The sequence below is a fragment of the Coregonus lavaretus genome (genome assembly GCF_964263955.1).
Source record: "Coregonus lavaretus genome assembly, chromosome: 6".
Classification (NCBI taxonomy): Eukaryota; Metazoa; Chordata; class Actinopteri; order Salmoniformes; family Salmonidae; genus Coregonus; species Coregonus lavaretus.
The window spans coordinates 53,599,722-53,622,681 of NC_139993.1; the positions used below are offsets into that span (position 1 = coordinate 53,599,722).

At 45.8% G+C, this 22,960-nt stretch overlaps 1 protein-coding gene across 2 annotated transcripts in view; it reads left to right on the forward strand.

The window, feature by feature from the left end:
* Positions 1-22,960, forward strand: part of exoc2 (exocyst complex component 2) — a 118,757-nt gene that overhangs the window by 49,198 nt on the left and 46,599 nt on the right. For both annotated transcript variants that reach the window (XM_084164422.1, XM_084164423.1), the window contains exons 12-18: positions 13,888-14,007; positions 20,186-20,310; positions 20,416-20,484; positions 20,595-20,752; positions 20,925-21,046; positions 21,739-21,800; positions 21,919-21,999. In XM_084164422.1, the coding sequence (XP_084020548.1) occupies positions 13,888-14,007; positions 20,186-20,310; positions 20,416-20,484; positions 20,595-20,752; positions 20,925-21,046; positions 21,739-21,800; positions 21,919-21,999 (737 nt within the window). The remainder of the gene's footprint in view (positions 1-13,887; positions 14,008-20,185; positions 20,311-20,415; positions 20,485-20,594; positions 20,753-20,924; positions 21,047-21,738; positions 21,801-21,918; positions 22,000-22,960) is intronic.

Here is a 22,960-nt window from a genome sequence, read left to right on the forward strand (position 1 = left end):
TATTCGACCAGGTCTATACGTGACGGGTCTAATTGTCCTCTGGTCTGTTTGGAACGGGTCTCTACATTTAAATCTTTTATTTATGCATGTTGAGTCCGGGTGGGAATGCCCTGGATCCATTTCAGAACGGGTCCAACTTTTTGGACCTCTAAGTCACTCCCTGGCTGCAATACGGTTGTAGCTCTCTATCCCCATCTAGTGGGGTCGTCACTAGTTACCACAGCCACAAAGTCAGAAGGCCCGCCTACTCGACCAATCAGATGAATGAGCGTAATGACGTGTATGCCGGTTTACGGTTCGTGGGAAATGACCAATGAGATGAGGGAATGTGATGACGCGTATGCTGGGAGACGAGAGACATGCATTTATTTTTATTTATTTTATTTTTGGTCATTTAGCAGACGCTCTTATCCAGAGCGACTTACAGGAGCAATTAGGGTTAAGTGCCTTGCTCAAGGGCACATCGACAGATTTTTCACCTAGTCGGCTCGGGGATTAGAACCAGCGACCTTTCGGTTACTGGCACAACGCTCTTACCCACTAAGCTACCTGCCGCCCATTTCTTTTATCTATTGATCCATCAATGATTTGGTTATTTATTAGCTATAATAAAACCAACCATTATAAATGCAAAGTGGTAATCTGACGTCTTATTCAAACTCAGTTTGCAAGATTATCATGATGTTTGCCCTTACTCATAGTTACTTATCTTAACCCAAAATAGGTTTACTCCAATAGCTGCATCGTTTTTTTGAAACGGTATGTAGACAAAAAAATGGACACGTCTTGATTTTGATTTTCCAAATCCACAAGTAAAACCTACAGTTTGACCGAAATGTATAGTTTTGAAATTGGCTTATTTTAGGCTGATTTAAGATTAACTTCAACCCTGTTACTATATTTACACTTAGACACTTACTATTGTGATTAATTTATTTAACTTAACATAGCCTTGCAGTCCACCTTTTTGTTATTTTGTTTCTGACTCTGTACAAAGGCATGGTCTTCAGGCTATGGAAGACGGCAAAACATTTAATAATAATTATTGATTGGACTTGCATGGCACTTTTCTAGACACCCAAAGCTCTTTACAGTGTAAGGGGAAACTCACCACCCTAATTCCACTTGCATACTCTTAAAATATATACTGTATATACAGTGGGGAGAACAAGTATTTGATACACTGCCGATTTTGCAGGTTTTCCTACTTACAAAGCATGTAGAGGTCTGTAATTTTTATTATAGGTACACTTCAACTGTGAGAGACAGAATCTAACACAAAAATCCAGAAAATCACATTGTATGATTTTTAAGTAATTAATTTGCATTGTATTGCATGACATAAGTATTTGATACATCAGAAAAGCAAAAAAACGTAATATTTGGTACAGAAACCTTTGTTTGCAATTACAGAGATCATACGTTTCCTGTAGGTCTTGACCAGGTTTGCACACACTGCAGCAGGGATTTTGGCCAACTCCTCCATACAGACCTTCTCCAGATCCTTCAGGTTTCGGGGCTGTCGCTGGGCAATACGGACTTTCAGCTCCCTCCAAAGATTTTCTATTGGGTTCAGGTCTGGAGACTGGCTAGGCCACTCCAGGACCTTGAGATGCTTCTTACGGAGCCACTCCTTAGTTGCCCTGGCTGTGTGTTTCGGGTCGTTGTCATGCTGGAAGACCCAACCACGACTCGTCTTCAATGGTCTTACTGAGGGAAGGAGGTTGTTGGCCAAGATCTCGCGATACATGGCCCCATCTATTCTCCCCTCAATACAGTGCAGTCGTCCTGTCCCCTTTGCAGAAAAGCATCCCCAAAGAATGATGTTTCCACCTCCATGCTTCACGGTTGGGATGGTGTTCTTGGGGTTGTACTCATCCTTCTTCTTCCTCCAAACACGGCGAGTGGAGTTTAGACCAAAAAGCTCTATTTTTGTCTCATCAGACCACATGACCTTCTCCCATTCCTCCTCTGGATCATCCAGATGGTCATTGGCAAACTTCAGACGGGCCTGGACATGCGCTGGCTTGAGCAGGTGGACCTTGCGTGCGCTGCAGGATTTTAATCCATGACAGCGAAGTGTGTTACTAATGGTTTTCTTTGAGACTGTGGTCCCAGCTTTCTTCAGGTCATTGACCAGGTCCTGCCGTGTACTTCTGGGCTGATCCCTCACCTTCCTCATGATCACTGATGCCCCACGGGGTGAGATCTTGCATGGAGCCCCAGACCGAGGGTGATTGACCGTCATCTTGAACTTCTTCAATTTTCTAATAATTGCGCCAACAGTGGTTGCCTTCTCACCAAGCTGCTTGCCTATTGTCCTGTAGCCCATCCCAGCCTTGTGCAGGTCTACATTTTTATCCCTGATGTCCTTTGTGGAGAGGTTGGAGTCTGTTTGATTGAGTGTGTGGACAGGTGTCTTTTATACAGGTAACGAGTTCAAACAGGTGCAGTTAATACAGGTAATGAGTGGAGAACAGGAGGGCTTCTTAAAGACAAACTAACATGTCTGTGAGAGCCGGAATTCTTACTGGTTGGTAGGTGATCAAATACTTATGTCATGCAATAAAATGCAAATTAATTACTTAAAAATCATACAATGTGATTTTCTGGATTTTTGTTTTAGTTTCCGTCTCTCACAGTTGAAGTGTACCTCTGATAAAAATTACAGACCTCTACATGCTTTGTAAGTAGGAAAACCTGCAAAATTGGCAGTGTATCAAATACTTGTTCTCCCCACTGTATATACAGTACCAGTCAAAAGTTTGGACACACCTACTCGTTCAAGGGTTTTTCTTTATTTTTACTATTTTTTACATTGTAGAACAATAGTGAAGACATCAAAACTATGAAATAACACATATGGAATCATGTAGTAACCAAAAAAGTGTTAAACAAATGAAAATATATTTTATATTGGAGATTCTTCAAATACATTTACATTTACATTTACGTCATTTAGCAGACGCTCTTATCCAGAGCGACTTACAAATTGGTGCATTCACCCTATAGCCAGTGGGATAACCACTTTACAATATGTTTTTTGTTTTTATTTTTTTATTTTTTTATTTTATTTATTTTAGGGGGCGGGGGGGTAGAAGGATTACTTTATCCTATCCCAGGTATTCCTTAAAGAGGTGGGGTTTCAAATGTCTCCGGAAGGTGGTGAGTGACTCCGCTGTCCTGGCGTCGTGAGGGAGCTTGTTCCACCATTGGGGTGCCAGAGCAGCGAACAGTTTTGACTGGGCTGAGCGGGAACTATGCTTCCGCAGAGGAAGGGGAGCCAGCAGGCCAGAGGTGGATGAACGCAATGCCCTCGTTTGGGTGTAGGGACTGATCAGAGCCTGAAGGTACAGAGGTGCCGATCCCCTCACAGCTCCATAGGCAAGCACCATGGTCTTGTAACAGATGCGAGCTTCAACTGGAAGCCAGTGGAGTGTGCGGAGGAGCGGGGTGACGTGAGAGAACTTGGGAAGGTTGAACACCAGACGGGCTGCGGCATTCTGGATGAGTTGTAGGGGTTTAATGGCACAGGCAGGGAGCCCAGCCAACAGCGAGTTGCAGTAATCCAGACGGGAGATGACAAGTGCCTGGATTAGGACCTGTGCCGCTTCCTGTGTGAGGCAGGGTCGTACTCTCCGAATGTTGTAGAGCATGAACCTGCAGGATCGGGTCACCGCCTTGATGTTAGCGGAGAACGACAGGGTGTTGTCCAGGGTCACGCCAAGGCTCTTCGCACTCTGGGAGGAGGACACAACAGAGTTGTCAACCGTGATGGCGAGATCATGGAACGGGCAGTCCTTCCCCGGGAGGAAGAGCAGCTCCTTCTTGCCAAGGTTCAGCTTGAGGTGGTGATCCGTCATCCATACTGATATGTCTGCCAGACATGCAGAGATGCGATTCGCCACCTGGTTATCAGAAGGGGGAAAAGAGAAGATTAGTTGTGTATCGTCAGCGTAGCAATGATAGGAGAGGCCATGTGAGGATATGACAGAGCCAAGTGACTTGGTGTATAGGGAGAATAGGAGAGGGCCTAGAACTGAGCCCTGGGGGACACCAGTGGTGAGAGCACGTGGTGCGGAGACAGCTTCTCGCCACGCCACTTGGTAGGAGCGACCGGTCAGGTAAGACGCAATCCAGGAGTGAGCCGCGCCGGAGATGCCCAGCTCGGAGAGGGTGGAGAGGAGGATCTGATGGTTCACAGTATCAAAGGTAGCAGACAGGTCTAGAAGGACAAGAGCAGAGGAGAGAGAGTTAGCTTTAGCAGTGCGGAGAGCCTCCGTGACACAGAGAAGAGCAGTCTCAGTTGAATGACCAGTCCTGAAACCTGACTGGTTTGGATCAAGAAGGTCATTCTGAGAGAGATAGCAAGAGAGTTGGCTAAAGACGGCACGCTCAATAGTTTTGGAAAGAAAAGAAAGAAGGGATACTGGTCTGTAGTTGTTGACATCAGTGGGATCGAGTGTTGGTTTTTTGAGAAGGGGTGCAACTCTCGCTCTCTTGAAGACAGAAGGGACATAGCCAGCGGTCAAGGATGAGTTGATCAGCGAGGTGAGGTAGGGGAGAAGGTCACCGGAGATGGTCTGGAGAAGAGAGGAGGGGATGGGGTCAAGCGGGCAGGTTGTTGGGCGGCCTGCAGTCACAAGTCGCAGGATTTTATCTGGAGAGAGATGGGAGAAAGAAGTCAAAGCATAGGGTAGGGCAGTGTGAGCAGGACCAGCAGTGTCATTAGACTTAACAAACGAGGATCGGATGTCGTCAACCTTCTTTTCAAAGTGGTTGACGAAGTCATCCACAGAGAGAGAGGAGGGGGGGGGGGGGGGGGGGGGGGGGGATTCAGCAGGGAGGAGAATGTGGCAAAGAGCTTCCTAGGGTTAGAGGCAGATGATTGGAATTTAGAGTGGTAGAAAGTGGCCTTAGCAGCAGAAACAGATGAAGAAAATGTAGAGAGGAGGGAGTGAAAAGATGCCAGGTCGGCAGGGAGTTTAGTTTTCTTCCATTTCCGCTCAGCTGCCCGGAGCTCTGTTCTGTGAGCTCGCAATGAGTCATCAAGCCACGGAGCTGGAGGGGAGGACCGAGCCGGCCGGGAGGATAGGGGACACAGAGAGTCAAAGGATGCAGAAAGGGAGGAGAGGAGGGTTGAGGAGGCAGAATCAGGAGATTGGAGGGAGAAGGATTGAGCAGAGGGAAGAGATGATAGGATGGAAGAGGAGAGAGTAGTGGGAGAGAGAGAGCGAAGGTTGCGGCGGCGCATTACCATCTGTGTAGGGGCAGAGTGAGTAGTGTTGGAGGAGAGCGAGAGAGAAAAGGATACAAAGTAGTGGTCGGAGACATGGAGGGGAGTTGCAGTGAGATTAGTAGAAGAGCAGCATCTAGTAAAGATGAGGTCAAGCGTATTGCCTGCCTTGTGAGTAGGGGGGGACGGTGAGAGGGTGAGGTCAAAAGAGGAGAGGAGTGGAAAGAAGGAGGCAGAGAGAAATGAGTCAAATGTAGACGTAGGGAGGTTGAAATCCCCCAAGACTGTGAGGGGTGAGCCATCCTCAGGAAAGGAACTTATCAAGGCGTCAAGCTCATTGATGAACTCTCCAAGGGAACCTGGAGGGCGATAGATGACAAGGATATTAAGCTTAAATGGGCTAGTGACTGTGACAGCATGGAATTCAAATGAGGAGATCAAATCAAATCAAATCAAATCAAATTTTATTGGTCACATGCGCCGAATACAACAGGTGCAGACATTGCAGTGAAATGCTTACTTACAGCCCTTAACCAACAGTGCATTTATTTTAAACAAAAAAAGTAAGAATAAAACAACAACAACAAAAAAGTGTTGAGAAAAAAAGAGCAGAAGTAAAATAAAGTGACAGTAGGGAGGCTATATATACAGTAAAATAAAGTGACAGTTGGGAGGCCATATATACAGGGGGGTACCGTTGCAGAGTCAATGTGCGGGGGCACCGGCTAGTTGAGGTAGTTGAGGTAATATGTACATGTGGGTAGAGTTAAAGTGACTATGCATAAATACTTAACAGAGTAGCAGCAGCGTAAAAAGGATGGGGTGGGGGGGCAGTGCAAATAGTCCGGGTAGCCATGATTAGCTGTTCAGGAGTCTTATGGCTTGGGGGTAGAAGCTGTTGAGAAGTCTTTTGGACCTAGACTTGGCACTCTGGTACCGCTTGCCGTGCGGTAGCAGAGAGAACAGTCTATGACTAGGGTGGCTGGAGTCTTTGACAATTTTGAGGGCCTTCCTCTGACACCGCCTGGTATAGAGGTCCTGGATGGCAGGGAGCTTTGCCCCAGTGATGTACTGGGCCGTACGCACTACCCTCTGTAGTGCCTTGCGGTCAGAGGCCAAGCAGTTGCCATACCAGGCGGTGATGCAACCAGTCAGGATGCTCTCGATGGTGCAGCTGTAGAATTTTTTGAGGATCTGAGGACCCATGCCAAATCTTTTTAGTCTCCTGAGGGGGAATAGGCTTTGTCGTGCCCTCTTCACGACTGTCTTGGTGTGTTTGGACCATGATAGTTCGTTGGTGATGTGGACACCAAGGAACTTGAAGCTCTCAACCTGTTCCACTACAGCCCCGTCGATGAGAATGGGGGCGTGCTCAGTCCTCTTTTTTTTCCTGTAGTCCACAATCATCTCCTTTGTCTTGGTCACGTTGAGGGAGAGGTTGTTGTCCTGGCACCACACGGCCAGATCTCTGACCTCCTCCCTATAGGCTGTCTCATCGTTGTCGGTGATCAGGCCTACCACTGTTGTGTCGTCGGCAAACTTAATGATGGTGTTGGAGTCGTGCCTGGCCATGCAGTCATGGGTGAACAGAGAGTACAGGAGGGGACTGAGCACGCACCCCTGAGGGGCCCCCGTGTTGAGGATCAGTGTGGCAGATGTGTTGTTACCTACCCTTACCACCTGGGGGCGGCCCGTCAGGAAGTCCAGGATCCAGTTGCAGAGGGAGGTGTTTAGTCCCAGGATCCTTAGCTTAGTGATGAGCTTAGAGGGCACTATGGTGTTGAATGCTGAGCTGTAGTCAATGAATAGCATTCTCACGTAGGTGTTCCTCTTGTCCAGGTGGGAAAGGGCAGTGTGGAGTGCGATAGAGATTGCATCATCTGTGGATCTGTTGGGGCGGTATGCAAATTGGAGTGGGTCTAGGGTTTCTGGGATTATGCTGTTGATGTGAGCCATGACCAGTCTTTCAAAGCACTTCATGGCTACAGACGTCAGTGCTACGGGTCGGTAGTCATTTAGGCAGGTTATCTTAGAGTTCTTGGGCACGGGGACTATGGTGGTCTGCTTGAAACATGTTGGTATTACAGACTCAGTCAGGGACATGTTGAAAATGTCAGTGAAGACACTTGCCAGTTGGTCAGCACATGCTCGGAGTACACGTCCTGGTAATCCGTCTGGCCCTGCGGCCTTGTGAATGTTGACCTGCTTAAAAGTCTTACTCACATCGGCTACGGAGAGCGTGATCACATAGTCGTCCGGAACAGCTGGTGCTCTCATGCATGCTTCAGTGTTGCTTGCCTCGAAGCGAGCATAGAAGTGGTTTAGCTCGTCTGGTAGGCTTGTGTCACTGGGCAGCTCGCGGCTGTGCTTCCCTTTGTAGTCTGTAATAGTTTTCAAGCCCTGCCACATCCGACGAGCGTCAGAGCCAGTGTAGTATGATTCAATCTTAGACCTGTATTGACTCTTTGCCTGTTTGATGGTTCGTCGGAGGTCATAGCGGGATTTCTTATAAGCGTCCGGGTTAGAGTCCCGTTCCTTGAAAGCGGCAGCTCTACCCTTTAGCTCAGTGCGGATGTTTCCTGTAATCCATGGCTTCTGGTTGGGGTATGTACGTACGGTCACTGTGGGGACGACATCATCGATGCACTTATTGATGAAGCCAGTGACTGATGTGGTGTACTCCTCAATGCTGTCTGAAGAATCCCGGAACATGTTCCAGTCTGTGCTAGCAAAACAGTCCTGTAGCTTAGCATCTGCGTCATCTGACCACTTTTTTATTAACCGAATCACTGGTGCTTCCTGCTTCAGTTTTTGCTTATAAGCAGGAATCAGGAGGATAGAGTTATGGTCAGATTTGCCAAATGGAGGGCGAGGGAGAGCTTTGTATGCGTCTCTGTGTGTGGAGTAAAGGTGGTCTAGAGTTTTTTTCCCTCTGGTTGCACATTTAACATGCTGGTAGAAATTAGGTAGAACGGATTTAAGTTTCCCTGCATTAAAGTCCCCGGCTACTAGGAGCGCTGCATCTGGATGAGCGTTTTCCTGTTGATTAATGGCCTTGTACAACTCATTCAGTGCAATCTTAATGCCAGCATTGGTTTGTGGTGGTAAATAGACAGCTATGAAAAATATAGATGAAAACTCTCTTGGTAAATAGTGTGGTCTACAGCTTATCATAAGATACTCTACCTCAGGCGAGCAAAACCTCGAGACTTCCTTGGTATTTGATTTTGTGCACCAGCTGTTGTTTACAAATATACAGAGACCGCCACCCCTTGTCTTACCAGAGTCTGCAGTTCTGTCCTGTCGATGTAGCGTATAGCCCGCTAGCTGAATGTTATCATTGTTGTCGTTCAGCCACGACTCCGTGAAACATAAGATATTACAGTTTTTAATGTCCCGTTGGTAGGATAACCGTAATCTTAAATCGTCAATTTTATTCTCAAAAGATTGAACGTTGGCTAATAGGATTGATGGGAGAGGCAGTTTACTCGCTTGCCGTCGGATCCTTACGAGGCACCCGGATCTGCGTCCGCGATATCTCCGTCTCTTCCTCACGCGAATGACGGGGATCTGGGCCTTGTCGGGTGTCTGTATGATATCCTTCGCGAACGCCTCGTTGAAGAAAAAATATTTGTCCAATGCGAGGTGAGTAATCGCTGTCCTGATATCCAGAAGCTCTCTTTGGTTATAAGAGACGATGGCAGAAACATTATGTACAAAATAAATTACAAATAACGCGGAAAAACACACATAATAGTACAATTGGTTAGAGGGCTGTAAAACGGCAGCCATCTTCTTCCGGCGCTGTTCTTCCTGACTGACAGATGGGTTAGGGGAAAAATTGAGAATGTCCACTTGGGAGAGATGAGGATTCCTGTGCCACCACCCCTCTGACCAGATGCTCTCGGGGTATGCGAGAACACATGGTCAGACGAGGAGAGAGCAGTAGGAGTAGCAGTGTTTTCAGTGGTAATCCATGTTTCCGTCAGCGCCAGAAAGTCGAGGGACTGGAGGTTAGCATAGGCTGGGATGAAGTCAGCCTTGTTGGCAGCAGAACGGCAGTTCCAGAGGCTGCCTGAGACCTGGAACTCCAGGTGTGGGGTGCGTGCAGGGACCACCAGGTTAGAGAGGCAGCAGCCACGCGGTGTGAGGCGTTTGTGTAGCCTGTGCGGAGAGGAGAGAACAGGGATAGGCAGAGGCATAGTTGACAGGCTGTAGCAAATGGCTACAATAATGCAGAGGAGATCGGAATGAAATGAACTAAACATCTGGGAAAGGAGAGAGTAGGGCCTCCCTCACCAAAACTCCCAAATATAACTCACCCAACTTCCACCTCAGAAACTATAATTGTTTCACTGAACCACCCGAATAAAAACTCTCCCAACTTCCACTTTAGAAATTAGAATTGTTGTGAACTACAGCGGTTCAATGTTTCAAGGAATAGACTCAACTTACTTTATTCAGCTAGCTAACTATGATGCCATAGCTAACTAGCATGCTAGCATCCAATAACACACAGTTTAGCACCAATACTTGGTTACAACAAACTACCAATAGTGTGTTAACACACTAAACAGATAATTAGTGTCCGTGTCTAGTTCCTTTCATAACGCAGCAATAATTAAAAGTTGGCTAGCTAGCACAAATATATTGTATTTAGCTGCTACAGTACAGCTAGCTGGTCGTGTTGGCTAGCTAGCAATGGCTGCTGTGTTGACTTTGTTTGAAAAACGCCGGCGCTGCGAACAAATGTAGCTGGCTAAAAGGATATTGTATCTAGTTGCTACCGTTGCTAATAGCTACTCGCCAGCTAGTCCAGGAGGTGAGTTAGCTAGCTAGCTAGCTTCGTGCTACACCCGGCACCGCCGAATACAATGCTAACCTACAATAACTACCCACAACAGCCCACGATGCCTACCTACAATCTAAATACATAATTTAAGCCTTACTCGACAAAGCCCAAGCTATGTATAAAGCCAAACTTACCCGACGCCAGCTGTCTGGGTGGCAGACAAGAAGACATTTGTCTTCTGCAATCAGTAGCTGTAATTAAGTACAGTAGCTACTAACTACCTAACGTTAATGCCTCAGATAATGAGGTTAGAAAAACAGCTGAATGGTAGGTAGCTAGCTGGCTTAATTACAGGTACTCTTAAGCGTGAAATAACATTGGAAACAACTATCCACCGTTGCTAAAAGTTACCAGTAGCTACCCGCTAGCTAGCTAGCTTTATTGGTCCAGGTAGTGGGTTAGCTAGCCTCGTGCTTCGCCAGGCTCCGCCGTATACAATACTTACCTACAATAATTACCTTCAATAACCTACAATAACTACCTAAATAAACTACCTACAATACCTAACTACAACTACCTACCTACAATCTAAATACATGGTTTAAGCTTTACTCAACACCATATAAGAAGCCAAGCTTACCTCCTGCTAGAGAAAACACAACCTCTCCCGACCAATCTGCTACAATAGCCACCCTTTGCCTTAATGACAGCTTTGCACACACTTGGCATTCTCTCAACCAGCTTTCAATTAACAGGTGTGCCTTCTTAAAAGTTAATTTGTGGAATTTCTTTCCTTCTTAATGCGTTTGAGCCAATCAGTTGTGTTGTGACAAGGTAGGGGGGTATACAGAAGATAGCCCTATTTGGTAAAAGACCAAGTCCATATTATGGCAAGAACAGCTCAAATAAGCAAAGAGAAATGACAGTCCATCATTACTTTAAGACATCAAGGTCAGTCAGTCCGGAAAATGTCAAGAACTTTGACAATTTCTTCATGTGCAGTCGCAAAAACCATCAAGCACTATTATGAAACTGGCTCTCATGAGGACCGCCACAGGAATGGAAGACCCAGAGTTACCTCTGCTGCAGAGGATAACTTCATTAGAGTTACTAGCCTCAGAAATTGCAGCCCAAATAAATGCTCAGTCACAGACACATCTCAACATCAACTGTACAGAGGAGACTGTGTGAATCAGGCCTTCATGGTCGAATTGCTGCAAAGAAACCACTACTAAAGGACACCAATGAGAAGAAGAGACTTGCTTGGACCAAGAAACACGAGCAATGGACATTAGACCGGTGGAAATCTGTCCTGTGCTCTGATGAGTCCAAATTTGATTCCAACCGCTGTGTCTTTGTGAGATGCAGAGTAGGTGAACGGATGATTTCCACATGTTTGGTTCCCGCCGTGAAGCATGGAGAAGGAGGTATGATGGAGTGGGGGTGCTTTGCTGGTGACACAGTCAGTGATGTATTTACAATTCAAGGCACACTTAACCAGCACAGCTACCACAGCATTCTGCAGCGATACGCCATTCCATCTGGTTTGCGCTTAGTGGGACTATCATTTGTTTTTCAACAGGACAATGACCCAAAACACACCTCCAGCCTGTGTAAAGGCTATTTGACCAAGAAGGAGCGTGATGGAGTGCTGCATTTACATTTGAGTCATTTAGCAGACGCTCTTATCCAGAGCGACTTACGGTTAGTGAGTGCATACATTTTTCATACTGGCCCCCCGTGGGAATCGAAACCACAATCCTGGCATTGCAAGCGCCATGCCCTACCAACTGAGCTACAGGAGGCTTGCATCAGATGACCTGGCCTCCACAGTCACCCGACTTCAACCCAATTGAGATGGTTTGGGATGAGTTGGAAGGAAAAAGCAGCCAACAAGTGCTCAACATATTTGGGAACTCCTTCAAGACTGTTGGAATAGTATTCCAGGTGAAGCTGGTTGAGAGAATGCCAAGCGTGTGCAAAGCTGTCATCAAGGCAAAGGGTGGCTGCTTTGAAGAATCTAAAATCTAAAATATATTTTGATTTGTTTAACACTTTTTTTGGTTACTACATGATTCCATATGGGTTATTTCATAGTTTTGATGTCTTCTATTTCTCTTTGGCTTTTGTTTGTCTCTTTCCCCTGGTGGCATTCATACATCTTCGTGCCCACAAATTGAAAGGGAACACCATTGAATGGGAGACTTTTACTCTCCCAACTAAATGTTTCCTGCCAAAGGCTGTGTATCTGTTGAAGGTCAAGAATATGACATATTACTATTAGAATGAAAGGCTTTTAGGGAAACTAACAACGTTGCTCTATCAAGTAGAATAACTTCTCTGTGCCTGGAATGGAATCCCTTATGCTAGCAAGCTAGCTCATTTCAGATGAGATTAGCAAAAGTTAGCTACTAGCTAGTTAACTAAAAACGTTTTTGAAATGGGTTTCCATGGCCGATCAGCCGCACACAAACCTAAGATCACCATGGGCAATGCCAAGCGTCGGCTGGAGTGGTGTAAAGCTCGCCGCCATTGGACTCTTGAGCAGTGGAAATGTGTTCTCTTGAGTGATGAATCACGTTTCACCATCTGGCAGTCCGACGGACTAATCTGGGTTTGGCGGATGCCAGGAGAACGCTACCTGCCCGAGTGCATAGTGCCAACTGTAAAGTTTGGTGGAGGAGAAATAATGTTTTGGGGCTGTTTTTCATGGTTTGGGCTAGGCCCCTTAGTTCCAGTGAAGGGAAATCTTATCGCTACAGCATACAATTACATTCTAGACGATTCTGTGCTTCCAACTTTGTGGCGACAGTTTGAGGAAGGCCCTTTCCTGTTTCAGCATGACAATGCCCCCGTGTACAAAGCGAGGCCCATACATAAATTATTTGTCGAGATCGATGTGGTAGAACTTGACTGGCCTGCACAGAGCCCTGATCTCAACCCCATCGAACACCTTTGGGATGAATTTGAATGCCGACTTCAAGCCGAATCGCCCAACATCTAATGCTCTTGTGGCTGAATGGAAGCAAGTTCCCGCAGCAATGTTCCAACATCTAGTGGAAAGCCTTCCCAGAAGAGTGCAGCAAAGTGGAGACCAACTCCATATTAATGCCCATGATTTTGGAATGAGATGTTCGACGAGCAGGTGTCCACATACTTTTGGTCATATAGTGTATTTATCTATTTGGTCCTCAAACTTGAACTCGACTCGAGATATGCCATTTCAAAAATGAGGCGTTTTCCGCTAACCGGAATACGCATCATCAAACTCCCTCATCTGATTGGTCGGGTAGGCGGGCCTTCTGAGTTTGTGGCTGTAACTCGTGATGACCCATCAAGTGGAAGCAGCATTCTAGCTCTCTATCCCCATCTAGTGGAGACTGGAGTGCAGTGAGCGGCCTGATCAGGCCAGAGTAATCTGACCCAGATCCCCACTGACATCACTCTTCCCAGCTAAACACAGTTCACCTCTGCCTTGTACAAACCCACTGCCCTCTCCTTAGCTCCCCTTTGCTCCCTTCTCTTCTCCTCCCATCCTCCTCTCCTTCTCCTCCTCCTCTCTCGCTCATCACCCTGAAACAACGGGGCATTATCTCCATCGCTGGCAAGCGGAGAGATGGATCAGAAGACAAATAAAGAAAGGATGAGAGGAGCGAGCGAGGGAGGGAGGGATTGTTTGGTGTGAAAGCCTGCTGAGATTATTGAGGAATGTGGAGTTATTATGAAAACAGTTGATTTAATCTCTCAAGTATGTGTTCCTGTGGGTTCATCTCTCTCTCTCTCTCTCTCTCTCGCTCCCCCTTTCGCTCTCTCTCTTGCTCTCTCTCTCCACTTCTCTCCCTCTATCTCTCCATCTCAGTGGGGTTGGGGGCCATAACCCTGGATCTAGAGGGGGACCCTCGCCCGTCGGCCCTCAGTAGGATCAGGGACACAGCTTCTCTGAAGAGGGGGGGCAGTCTGCATACCCCCCACCCCAGCAGTGAGTAACACTAGCTACACAATATTACAGTATAACAATATACACACACTACCAGTGATTCTCAACCTGGGTCGTGGACAATGTAGATTTGTAAAGCTTCATCGTGAACTGTACTGTATCTTTATGTACAACACTATATTACTCCACTACATTCTCTTGTCTGTCTGTAATCTGTCTGCCTGTGGTCTGTAATCTGTCTGCCTGTGGCCTGTAACCTGTCTGCCTGTTGTCTGTAATCTGTCTGCCTGTGGCCTGTAACCTGTCTGCCTGTTGTCTGTAATCTATCTGCCTGTGGCCTATAACCTGTCTGCCTGTTGTCTGTAATCTGTCTGCCTGTGGTCGGTGTCGTGACGTGACTTGCATTAATGTGATGACTGTTATTTATCAAATCAATTAACTATGTTTAATTGTTACTCGATTAAATTAATCATGTAACAATTAACTCATTAGGAATTTGGGGCACCACGGAATAAGTTGTTTAACGAGTTACCATCTCCCGAATTAAACTCTTAGAAGATACAGTGGGGAAAAAAAGTATTTAGTCAGCCACCAATTATGCAAGTTCTCCCACTTAAAAAGATGAGAGAGGCCTGTAATTTTCATCATAGGTACACGTCAACTATGACAGACAAATTGAGAAAAAGAATTCCAGAAAATCACATTGTAGGATTTTTTATGAATTTATTTGCAAATTATGGTGGAAAATAAGTATTTGGTCACCTACAAACAAGCAAGATTTCTGGCTCTCACAGACCTGTAACTTCTTCTTTAAGAGGCTCCTCTGTCCTCCACTCGTTACCTGTATTAATGGCACCTGTTTGAACTTGTTATCAGTATAAAAGACACCTGTCCACAACCTCAAACAGTCACACTCCAAACTCCACTATGGCCAAGACCAAAGAGCTGTCAAAGGACACCAGAAACAAAATTGTAGACCTGCACCAGGCTGGGAAGACAATCTGCAATAGGTAAGCAGCTTGGTTTGAAGAAATCAACTGTGGGAGAAATTATTAGGAAATGGAAGACATACAAGACCACTGATAATCTCCCTCGATCTGGGGCTCCACGCAAGATCTCACCCCGTGGGGTCAAAATGATCACAAGAACGGTGAGCAAAAATCCCAGAACCACACGGGGGGACCTAGTGAATGACCTGCAGAGAGCTGGGACCAAAGTAACAAAGCCTACCATCAGTAACACACTACGCCGCCAGGGACTCAAATCCTGCAGTGCCAGACGTGTCCCCCTGCTTAAGCCAGTACATGTCCAGGCCCGTCTGAAGTTTGCTAGAGTGCATTTGGATGATCCAGAAGAGGATTGGAAGAATGTCATATGGTCAGATGAAACCAAAATATAACTTTTTGGTAAAAACTTAACTCGTCGTGTTTGGAGGACAAAGAATGCTGAGTTGCATCCAAAGAACACCATACCTACTGTGAAGCATGGGGGTGGAAACATCATGTTTTGGGGCTGTTTTTCTGCAAAGGGACCAGGACGACTGATCCGTGTAAAGGAAAGAATGAATGGGGCCATGTATCGTGAGATTTTGAGTGAAAACCTCCTTCCATCAGCAAGGGCATTGAAGATGAAACGTGGCTGGGTCTTTCAGCATGACAATGATCCCAAACACACCGCCCGGGCAACGAAGGAGTGGCTTCGTAAGAAGCATTTCAAGGTCCTGGAGTGGCCTAGCCAGTCTCCAGATCTCAACCCCATAGAAAATCTTTGGAGGGAATTGAAAGTCTGTGTTGCCCAGCGACAGCCCCAAAACATCACTGCTCTAGAGGAGATCTGCATGGAGGAATGGGCCAAAATACCAGCAACAGTGTGTGAAAGCCTTGTGAAGACTTACAGAAAACGTTTGACCTGTGTCATTGCCAATAAAGGGTATATAACAAAGAATTGAGAAACTTTTGTTATTGACCAAATACTTATTTTCCACCATAATTTGCAAATAAAATCATTAAAAATCCTGCAATGTGATTTTCTGGATTTTTTTTCTCATTTTGTCTGTCATAGTTGACGTGTACCTATGATGAAAATTACAGGCCTCTCTCATCTTTTTAAGAGGGAGAACTTGCACAATTGGTGGCTGACTAAATACTTTTTTGCCCCACTGTATATATATATATATATATATATATATACATACACACCGAGTTGCAAAGAAAAAGCCATATCTCAGACTGGCCAATAAAAATAAAAGATTAAGATGGGCAGTCTGAGATATGGCTTTTTCTTTGCAACTCTGCCTAGAAGGTCAGCATCCCGGAGTTGCCTCTTCACTGTTGACGTTGAGACTGGTGTTTTGCGGGTACTGTTTAATGAAGCTGCAAGTTGAGGACCTGTGAGGCATCTGTTTCTCAAACTAGACACTATTACATTTACATTTTAGTCATTTAGCAGACGCTCTTATCCAGAGCGACTTACAGTTAGTGAATAATTTTTTTTTTTTTATACTGGCCCCCCGTGGGAATCAAACCTACAACCCTGGCGTTGCAAACGCCATGCTCTATCAACTGAGCTACATCCCTGCCGGCCATTCCCTCCCCTACCCTGGACGACGCTGGGCCAATTGTGCGCCGCCCATGAGTCTCCCGGTCGCGGCCGGCTGCGACAGAGCCTGGATTCGAACCAGGATCTCTAGTGGCACAGTTAGCACTGCGATGCAGTGCCTTAGACCACTGCGCCACTCACTATAATGTATTTGTCCTCTTGCGCAGTTGTGCACTGGGGCCTCCCACAGCGTTGTATGAGATGTTCAGTTTCTTGGCAATTTCTCACATGGAACAGCCTTCATTTCTCAGAACAAGAATAGACTGACGAGTTTCAGAAGAAAGTTATTTGTTTCTGGCCATTTTGAGCCTGTAATCGAACCCACAATTGCAGAATTTTTTTTTTTTTTTTCACCTTTATTTAACCAGGTAAGCCAGTTGAAAACAAGTTCTCATTTACAACTGCGACCTGGCCAAGATAAAGCAAAGCAGTGCGATAAAAACAACAACACAGAGTTAAATATGGGGTAAACAAAACATAAAGTCAAAAATACACAAAAAAATAATAATAATACAGTGTGTGCAAATGTAGCAAGTTATGGAGGTAAGGCAATAAATAGGCTATAGTGAAAAATAATTACAATTAGTATTAACACTGGAATGATAGATGTGCAAGAGATGATGTGCAAATAGAGATACTGTGGTGCAAATGAGCAAAATAAATAACAATATGGGGATGAGGTAGTTGGGTGGGCTAATTTCAGATGGGCTGTGTACAGGTGCAGTGATCGGTAAGGTGCTCTGACAACTGATGCTTGAAGTTAGTGAGGGAGAAAGAGTCTCCAGCTTCAGAGATTTTTTCAATTCGTTCCAGTCATTGGCAGCAGAGAACTGGAAGGAATGGCGGCCAAAGGAGGTGTTGGCTTTGGGGATGACCAGTGAGATATACCTGCTGGAGCACATACTACGGGTGGGTGTTGCTATGGTGACCAATGAGCTAAGATAAGGCGGGGATTTGCCTAGCAGTGATTTATAGATGGCCTGGAGCTAGTGTGTTTGGCGACTAATATGTAGTGAGGACCAGCCAACAAGAGCGTACAGGTCACAGTGGAGGGTAGTATATGGGGCTTTGGTGACAAAAAGGATGGCACTGTGATAGACTACATCCAATTTTCTGAGTAGAGTGTTGGAGGCTATTTTGTAAATGACATCGCCGAAGTCAAGGATCGGTAGGATAGTCAGTTTTACGAGGGCATGTTTGGCAGCATGAGTGAAGGAGGCTTTGTTGCGAAATAGGAAGCCGATTCTAGATTTAACTTTGGATTGGAGATTCTTAATGTGAGTCTGGAAGGAGAGTTTACAGTCTAACCAGACACCTAGGTATTTGTAGTTGTCCACATACTCTAGGTCAGACCCGTCGAGAGTAGTGATTCTAGTCGGGTGGGCGGGTGCCAGCAGCGTTCGATTGAAGAGCATGCATTTAGTTTTACTAGTGTTTAAGAGCAGTTGGAGGCTACTGAAGGAGTGTTGTATGGCATTGAAGCTCGTTTGGAGGTTTGTTAACACAGTGTCCAATGAAGGGCCAGATGTATACAAAATGGTGTCGTCTGCGTAGAGGTGGATCTGAGAGTCACCAGCAGCAAGAGCGACATCATTGATATACACAGAGCAAAGAGTCGGCCCAAGAATTGAACCCTGTGGCACCCCCATAGAGACTGCCATAGGTCCAGACAACAGGCCCTCCGATTTGACACATTGAACTCTATCTGAGAAGTAGTTGGTGAACCAGGCGAGGCAGTCATTTGAGAAACGAAGGCTATATAGTCTGCTAATAAGAATGCGGTGGTTGACAGAGTCGAAAGCCTTGGCCAGGTCGATGAAGCTGCAGAGAAGTACTTGGGGTACGAGATTTGACTTCAGAAGAGTTACAGCGTGTGTTTAGTGGTGGTGTCCTGTCCTCTCAGGCTACAAAGTCTACACTGTATTTCTGATCAATTTAATGTTATTTTAATGGACAAAAAAAAATTGCTTTTAATTTCGAAAACAAGGACATTTCTAAGTGACCACAAACTTTTGAACGGTAGTGTATGTTATATATTGTTAACAGTCACTTATTAATCATTACCTCATCAGTCTCATTCTGAACGTCACATACTCCTTGATATCTGCAAGAACCCTAACCTTATTGATGAATCAGCAATACACAAGTTGGCTTAATTATTTATTTACTAGCTAACTAAATAATAACACAGAATACATACATACTTAATACATGAGAAAAGACCCTAGCGGACTAACAACAGCATGACTGCTTGGTTATCAAAAAGGGAGGGGTCAATAGAAGGAGGGAGATAGGGACAAAGAGAGTCAAACTTATCGTACATACATTTGGAAACTACGCTAACGGTAATCAGAAAACTTAGCACCCTAACCACCGTCCATTCGGAGTAAGAAACCAATGAATGTATTTATGTATTTGCCGCTCGTCTATCTCTGTTGACCCAAGCCCTCTTGGAAAGGCTGGGTCTTCACTCAGCTCACTTGTAAGGCTCTGATTATCCAGCGCTTCTCTGGTAGTGAAGTGTTCGTAAGAATAGATACTTCAGATGTACCAACGGTTGTCTTAGATGGGATTGTCCTTTCCAACTCCAGTCTTTAGTCAAAGTTCTAGACAACTTTACATGCCAGCTGCAGACTGGTAATGCTACGGTCTAGTGAGTTTCTTCTTCTTGTGTAGAGATTGAGAGTTTCAGACTTTCTCACCATTTCAGACGTGTGGACTAACGTCTCACGTTTCCTGGTCTTAGAGTGTCAACCATTTGTAACGTTCAGCTCCCGTTGCACGTCGGCTGGTCTTTCTGGTCTAACCATTTGAAGCCGTGTAGCCACAGCTCCACGCTTTCTGGTCTTTCTCATTCAAAGTTCTTACCATTCTAAACGTGCCTTTCAAGCCTTTATGCCCTCTTGGTAAAAGGGGCGTTCCTACTTGCTGACACGATCTCTGATGGCACTTGGGGCTTAGCTAGTGCAAAGGATATGATTAGAAGTTATCTCTTATGACTCCTAATATCACATTCCTATCTTAACAAAAATAGTTTCATCCATTTTCATATCACATGGAAACTTGACAGATAAAGGGGGTATCCTTCCTAAGTTACAGTATTTGGTTCATACAGTTTTTAATAACATCACAAAATAATAAACAATATGACATGATTATTCTTTAGATCCCCACTGACCATTCCAAACATTCGGATGCTAGGAATTATGTTCCAGTGTTTACTTTTTGGACGTTTATAGTTTTGGTGGCAAAAGTCTCTGGAACAAAGAAAATCTCAGTCTTCCCATACTAGAGACCAAAATGAGTCCTTTTCTGCAAACTAATTATGACCGGCTGTTAAGTCATAAAACCGGCCCAACTCCCCCCTCCCGTCCTGTGGGAGATAGGGGGGGGGGGGGGGGGGGGGTCTGGCTATCTGTCAGCCATTTGCCAAGCTGATCTGGCACCTTTGATCCTCACCAAGGAGAGAGTCATGTCATCTGTAACCTGTCTGCCTGTGGTCTGTAACCTGTCTGCCTGTGGTCTGTAACCTGTCTGCCTGTGGTCTGTAACCTGTCTGCCTGTCGTCTGTAACCTGTCTGCCTGTCGTCTGTAACCTGTCTGTCTCCTGTGTGTGTTGTAGCCTGGCGTTATGAGACGCCCCAGCAGGTGCAGTTTGTGGAGAAGCTGTCGGACGTGGTGATTGGCCAGCTGCCCAACTTCTGGAAGCTCTGGATCTCTTATGTCAATGGTAGCCTCTTCAGCGAGGTACACACACACACACACACACACACACACACACACATACACACACATACTCTCTGTACACACCTATGTCAGTCCTTAAGCACTGTTTCTGTTGTTTTTAAACAGACTGGTGAGAAATCTGGCCAGGTGGAGAAATCAAAGAAGAATGCCAGACAGAGACAGAATGACTTTAAGGTACGTTTTGTTGAGTTATATATACTTTTGGTAAACTTCAGAATACTCTCTTTCTGTGTGTAGTTTTACTTCCTGAAATGGTTTGTGTTATTAATTTGATATCTCTGTAGAAAATGATTGAGGAGGTGACCCATCGCTTGGTGAAGCTGGTGAGAGGTGCTCTCCTCCCCTCTACTCTGACAGAGCTGGAACTGAGGCTATATGGGGGCTGGGAGAGTAAGACTGAACTCACTGGACCCTGGCTCACACAGGTCATACACACTGTCAGGTATGGACACCTCACTGTAGTGTGTTTGTGTGTATGTGCGAATGTGCAAGCGTCTGTGTCAATTACTTTATCCCCCATATTCCCGACCCCCAATTCCTCCTCCACTACAACATTCTGTCCCTCCCTCCCTCTCTCACTCGCTCTCGGTCTCTCTCTCTCTCCTGTCTCTCAGAATCATTTTTGAAGCTCTGGTTGCTCTGGAGATCCCTAATGATCTGCTGCAGGTGATCCAGGATCTACTGTTGGAGCTGAGACACCACTGTCTACTGGTCACCCTGCACCACACCGCAGAGGGTGAGAGAGAGGGAGGGAGGGAGAGAGGGAGGGAGGGAGAGAGGGAGGTGGGAGAGGAGAGAGGGAGGATGGAGGAGGGGAGGGGAACTGAGACATCACTGTCTACTGGTCACCCTGTACCACACCGCTGAGGGTGAGAGAGAAGGAGATATGGAGGGGAGGAGGGAAGATGGAGGGGAGGAGGGAAGAGGGAGGGGGAACTGAGACATCACTGTAAGGAAGAAAGGGGCAGGAAGGAGGAGAGAGATGTAGAAAGGTTAGGGAATAGGGGGAGAGGGGGAGAGGGGGAGAGGAGGTAGGGGGAGAGGGGAGATATAGGAGAGGTGGGTTAGGTTAGGTAAGGTGAGGTTAGTGAAAGAGAAAGTGTTTGTGAAAGGGTTTTTTGTGGTTAAACTCTGTTGGTCATTCTGAGTGTGGCCCTAGATCTATAGAAACCCAGGTTGATAGTAACAGTTAATGTGGTTTTGAAGGTAGTCATTCACTAGTTTAGAGGGTCATTTCACTTTCTTCTGCGGTCTTCCACTAAACAACTCTCACAGTTCTATTTAAAATGTAATGTGAACTGATCATGACTCTTCACTTGTTCATGAGTATGTAGTACCATTATTTAATTTGATTTGATCAAAAATAATGTGAAAAGCACATATTTCTAGCCCCTACAGTGATTTATGTTTGTGTATGCGTTTTGTCAGATATCAAAAGGCTTGCAGAGAAGGAGGACTGGGTCGTAGACAATGAAGGAATCACCAGCCTGGTAAAGCTATATTTACTATACTTTGTGAAAAATTATGATTTATTATATAGTAAGATATGATGAAAAATATGACATGGTATAATCTATATATCTGATTTGTGTGTTGTGTCGTGTGCAGCCAGCCCAGTTTGAGCAGTGCATGGTACAGATGCTGCAGTCACTCAAAGAACCCATGGAGACCAAACCTGGGGAGGTCAATGTAAGGAACACACACACATTGCACTATATCAGAACCTCATTCATCTCTGTGAACTACTGTATTTATGTATGTGCACTGCACTTAACAAAAATACACTGCTCAAAAAAAGAGACCAAACACTAAAATAACACATCCTAGATCTGAATGAATGAAATAATCTTATTAAATACTTTTTTCTTTACATAGTTGAATGTGCTGACAACAAAATCACACAAAAATTATCAATGAAAATCAAATTTATCAACCCATGGAGGTCTGGATTTGGAGTCACCCTCAAAATTAAAGTGGAAAACCACACTATAGGCTGATCCAACTTTGATGTAATGTCCTTAAAACAAGTCAAAATGAGGCTCAGTAGTGTGTGTGGCCTCCACGTGCCTGTATGACCTCCCTACAACGCCTGGGCATGCTCCTGATGAGGTGGCGGATGGTCTCCTGAGGGATCTCCTCCCAGACCTGGACTAAAGCATCCGCCAACTCCTGGACAGTCTGTGGTGCAACGTGGCGTTGGTGGATGGAGCGAGACATGATGTCCCAGATGTGCTCAATTGGATTCAGGTCTGGGGAACGGGCGGGCCAGTCCATAGCATCAATGCCTTCCTCTTGCAGGAACTGCTGACACACTCCAGCCACATGAGGTCTAGCATTGTCTTGCATTAGGAGGAACCCAGGGCCAACCGCACCAGCATATGGTCTCACAAGGGGTCTGAGGATCTCATCTCGGTACCTAATGGCAGTCAGGCTACCTCTGGCGAGCACATGGAGGGCTGTGCGGCCCCCCAAAGAAATGCCACCCCACACCATGACTGACCCACCGCCAAACCGGTCATGCTGGAGGATGTTGCAGGCAGCAGAACGTTCTCCACGGCGTCTCCAGACTCTGTCACGTCTGTCACATGTGCTCAGTGTGAACCTGCTTTCATCTGTGAAGAGCACAGGGCGCCAGTGGCGAATTTGCCAA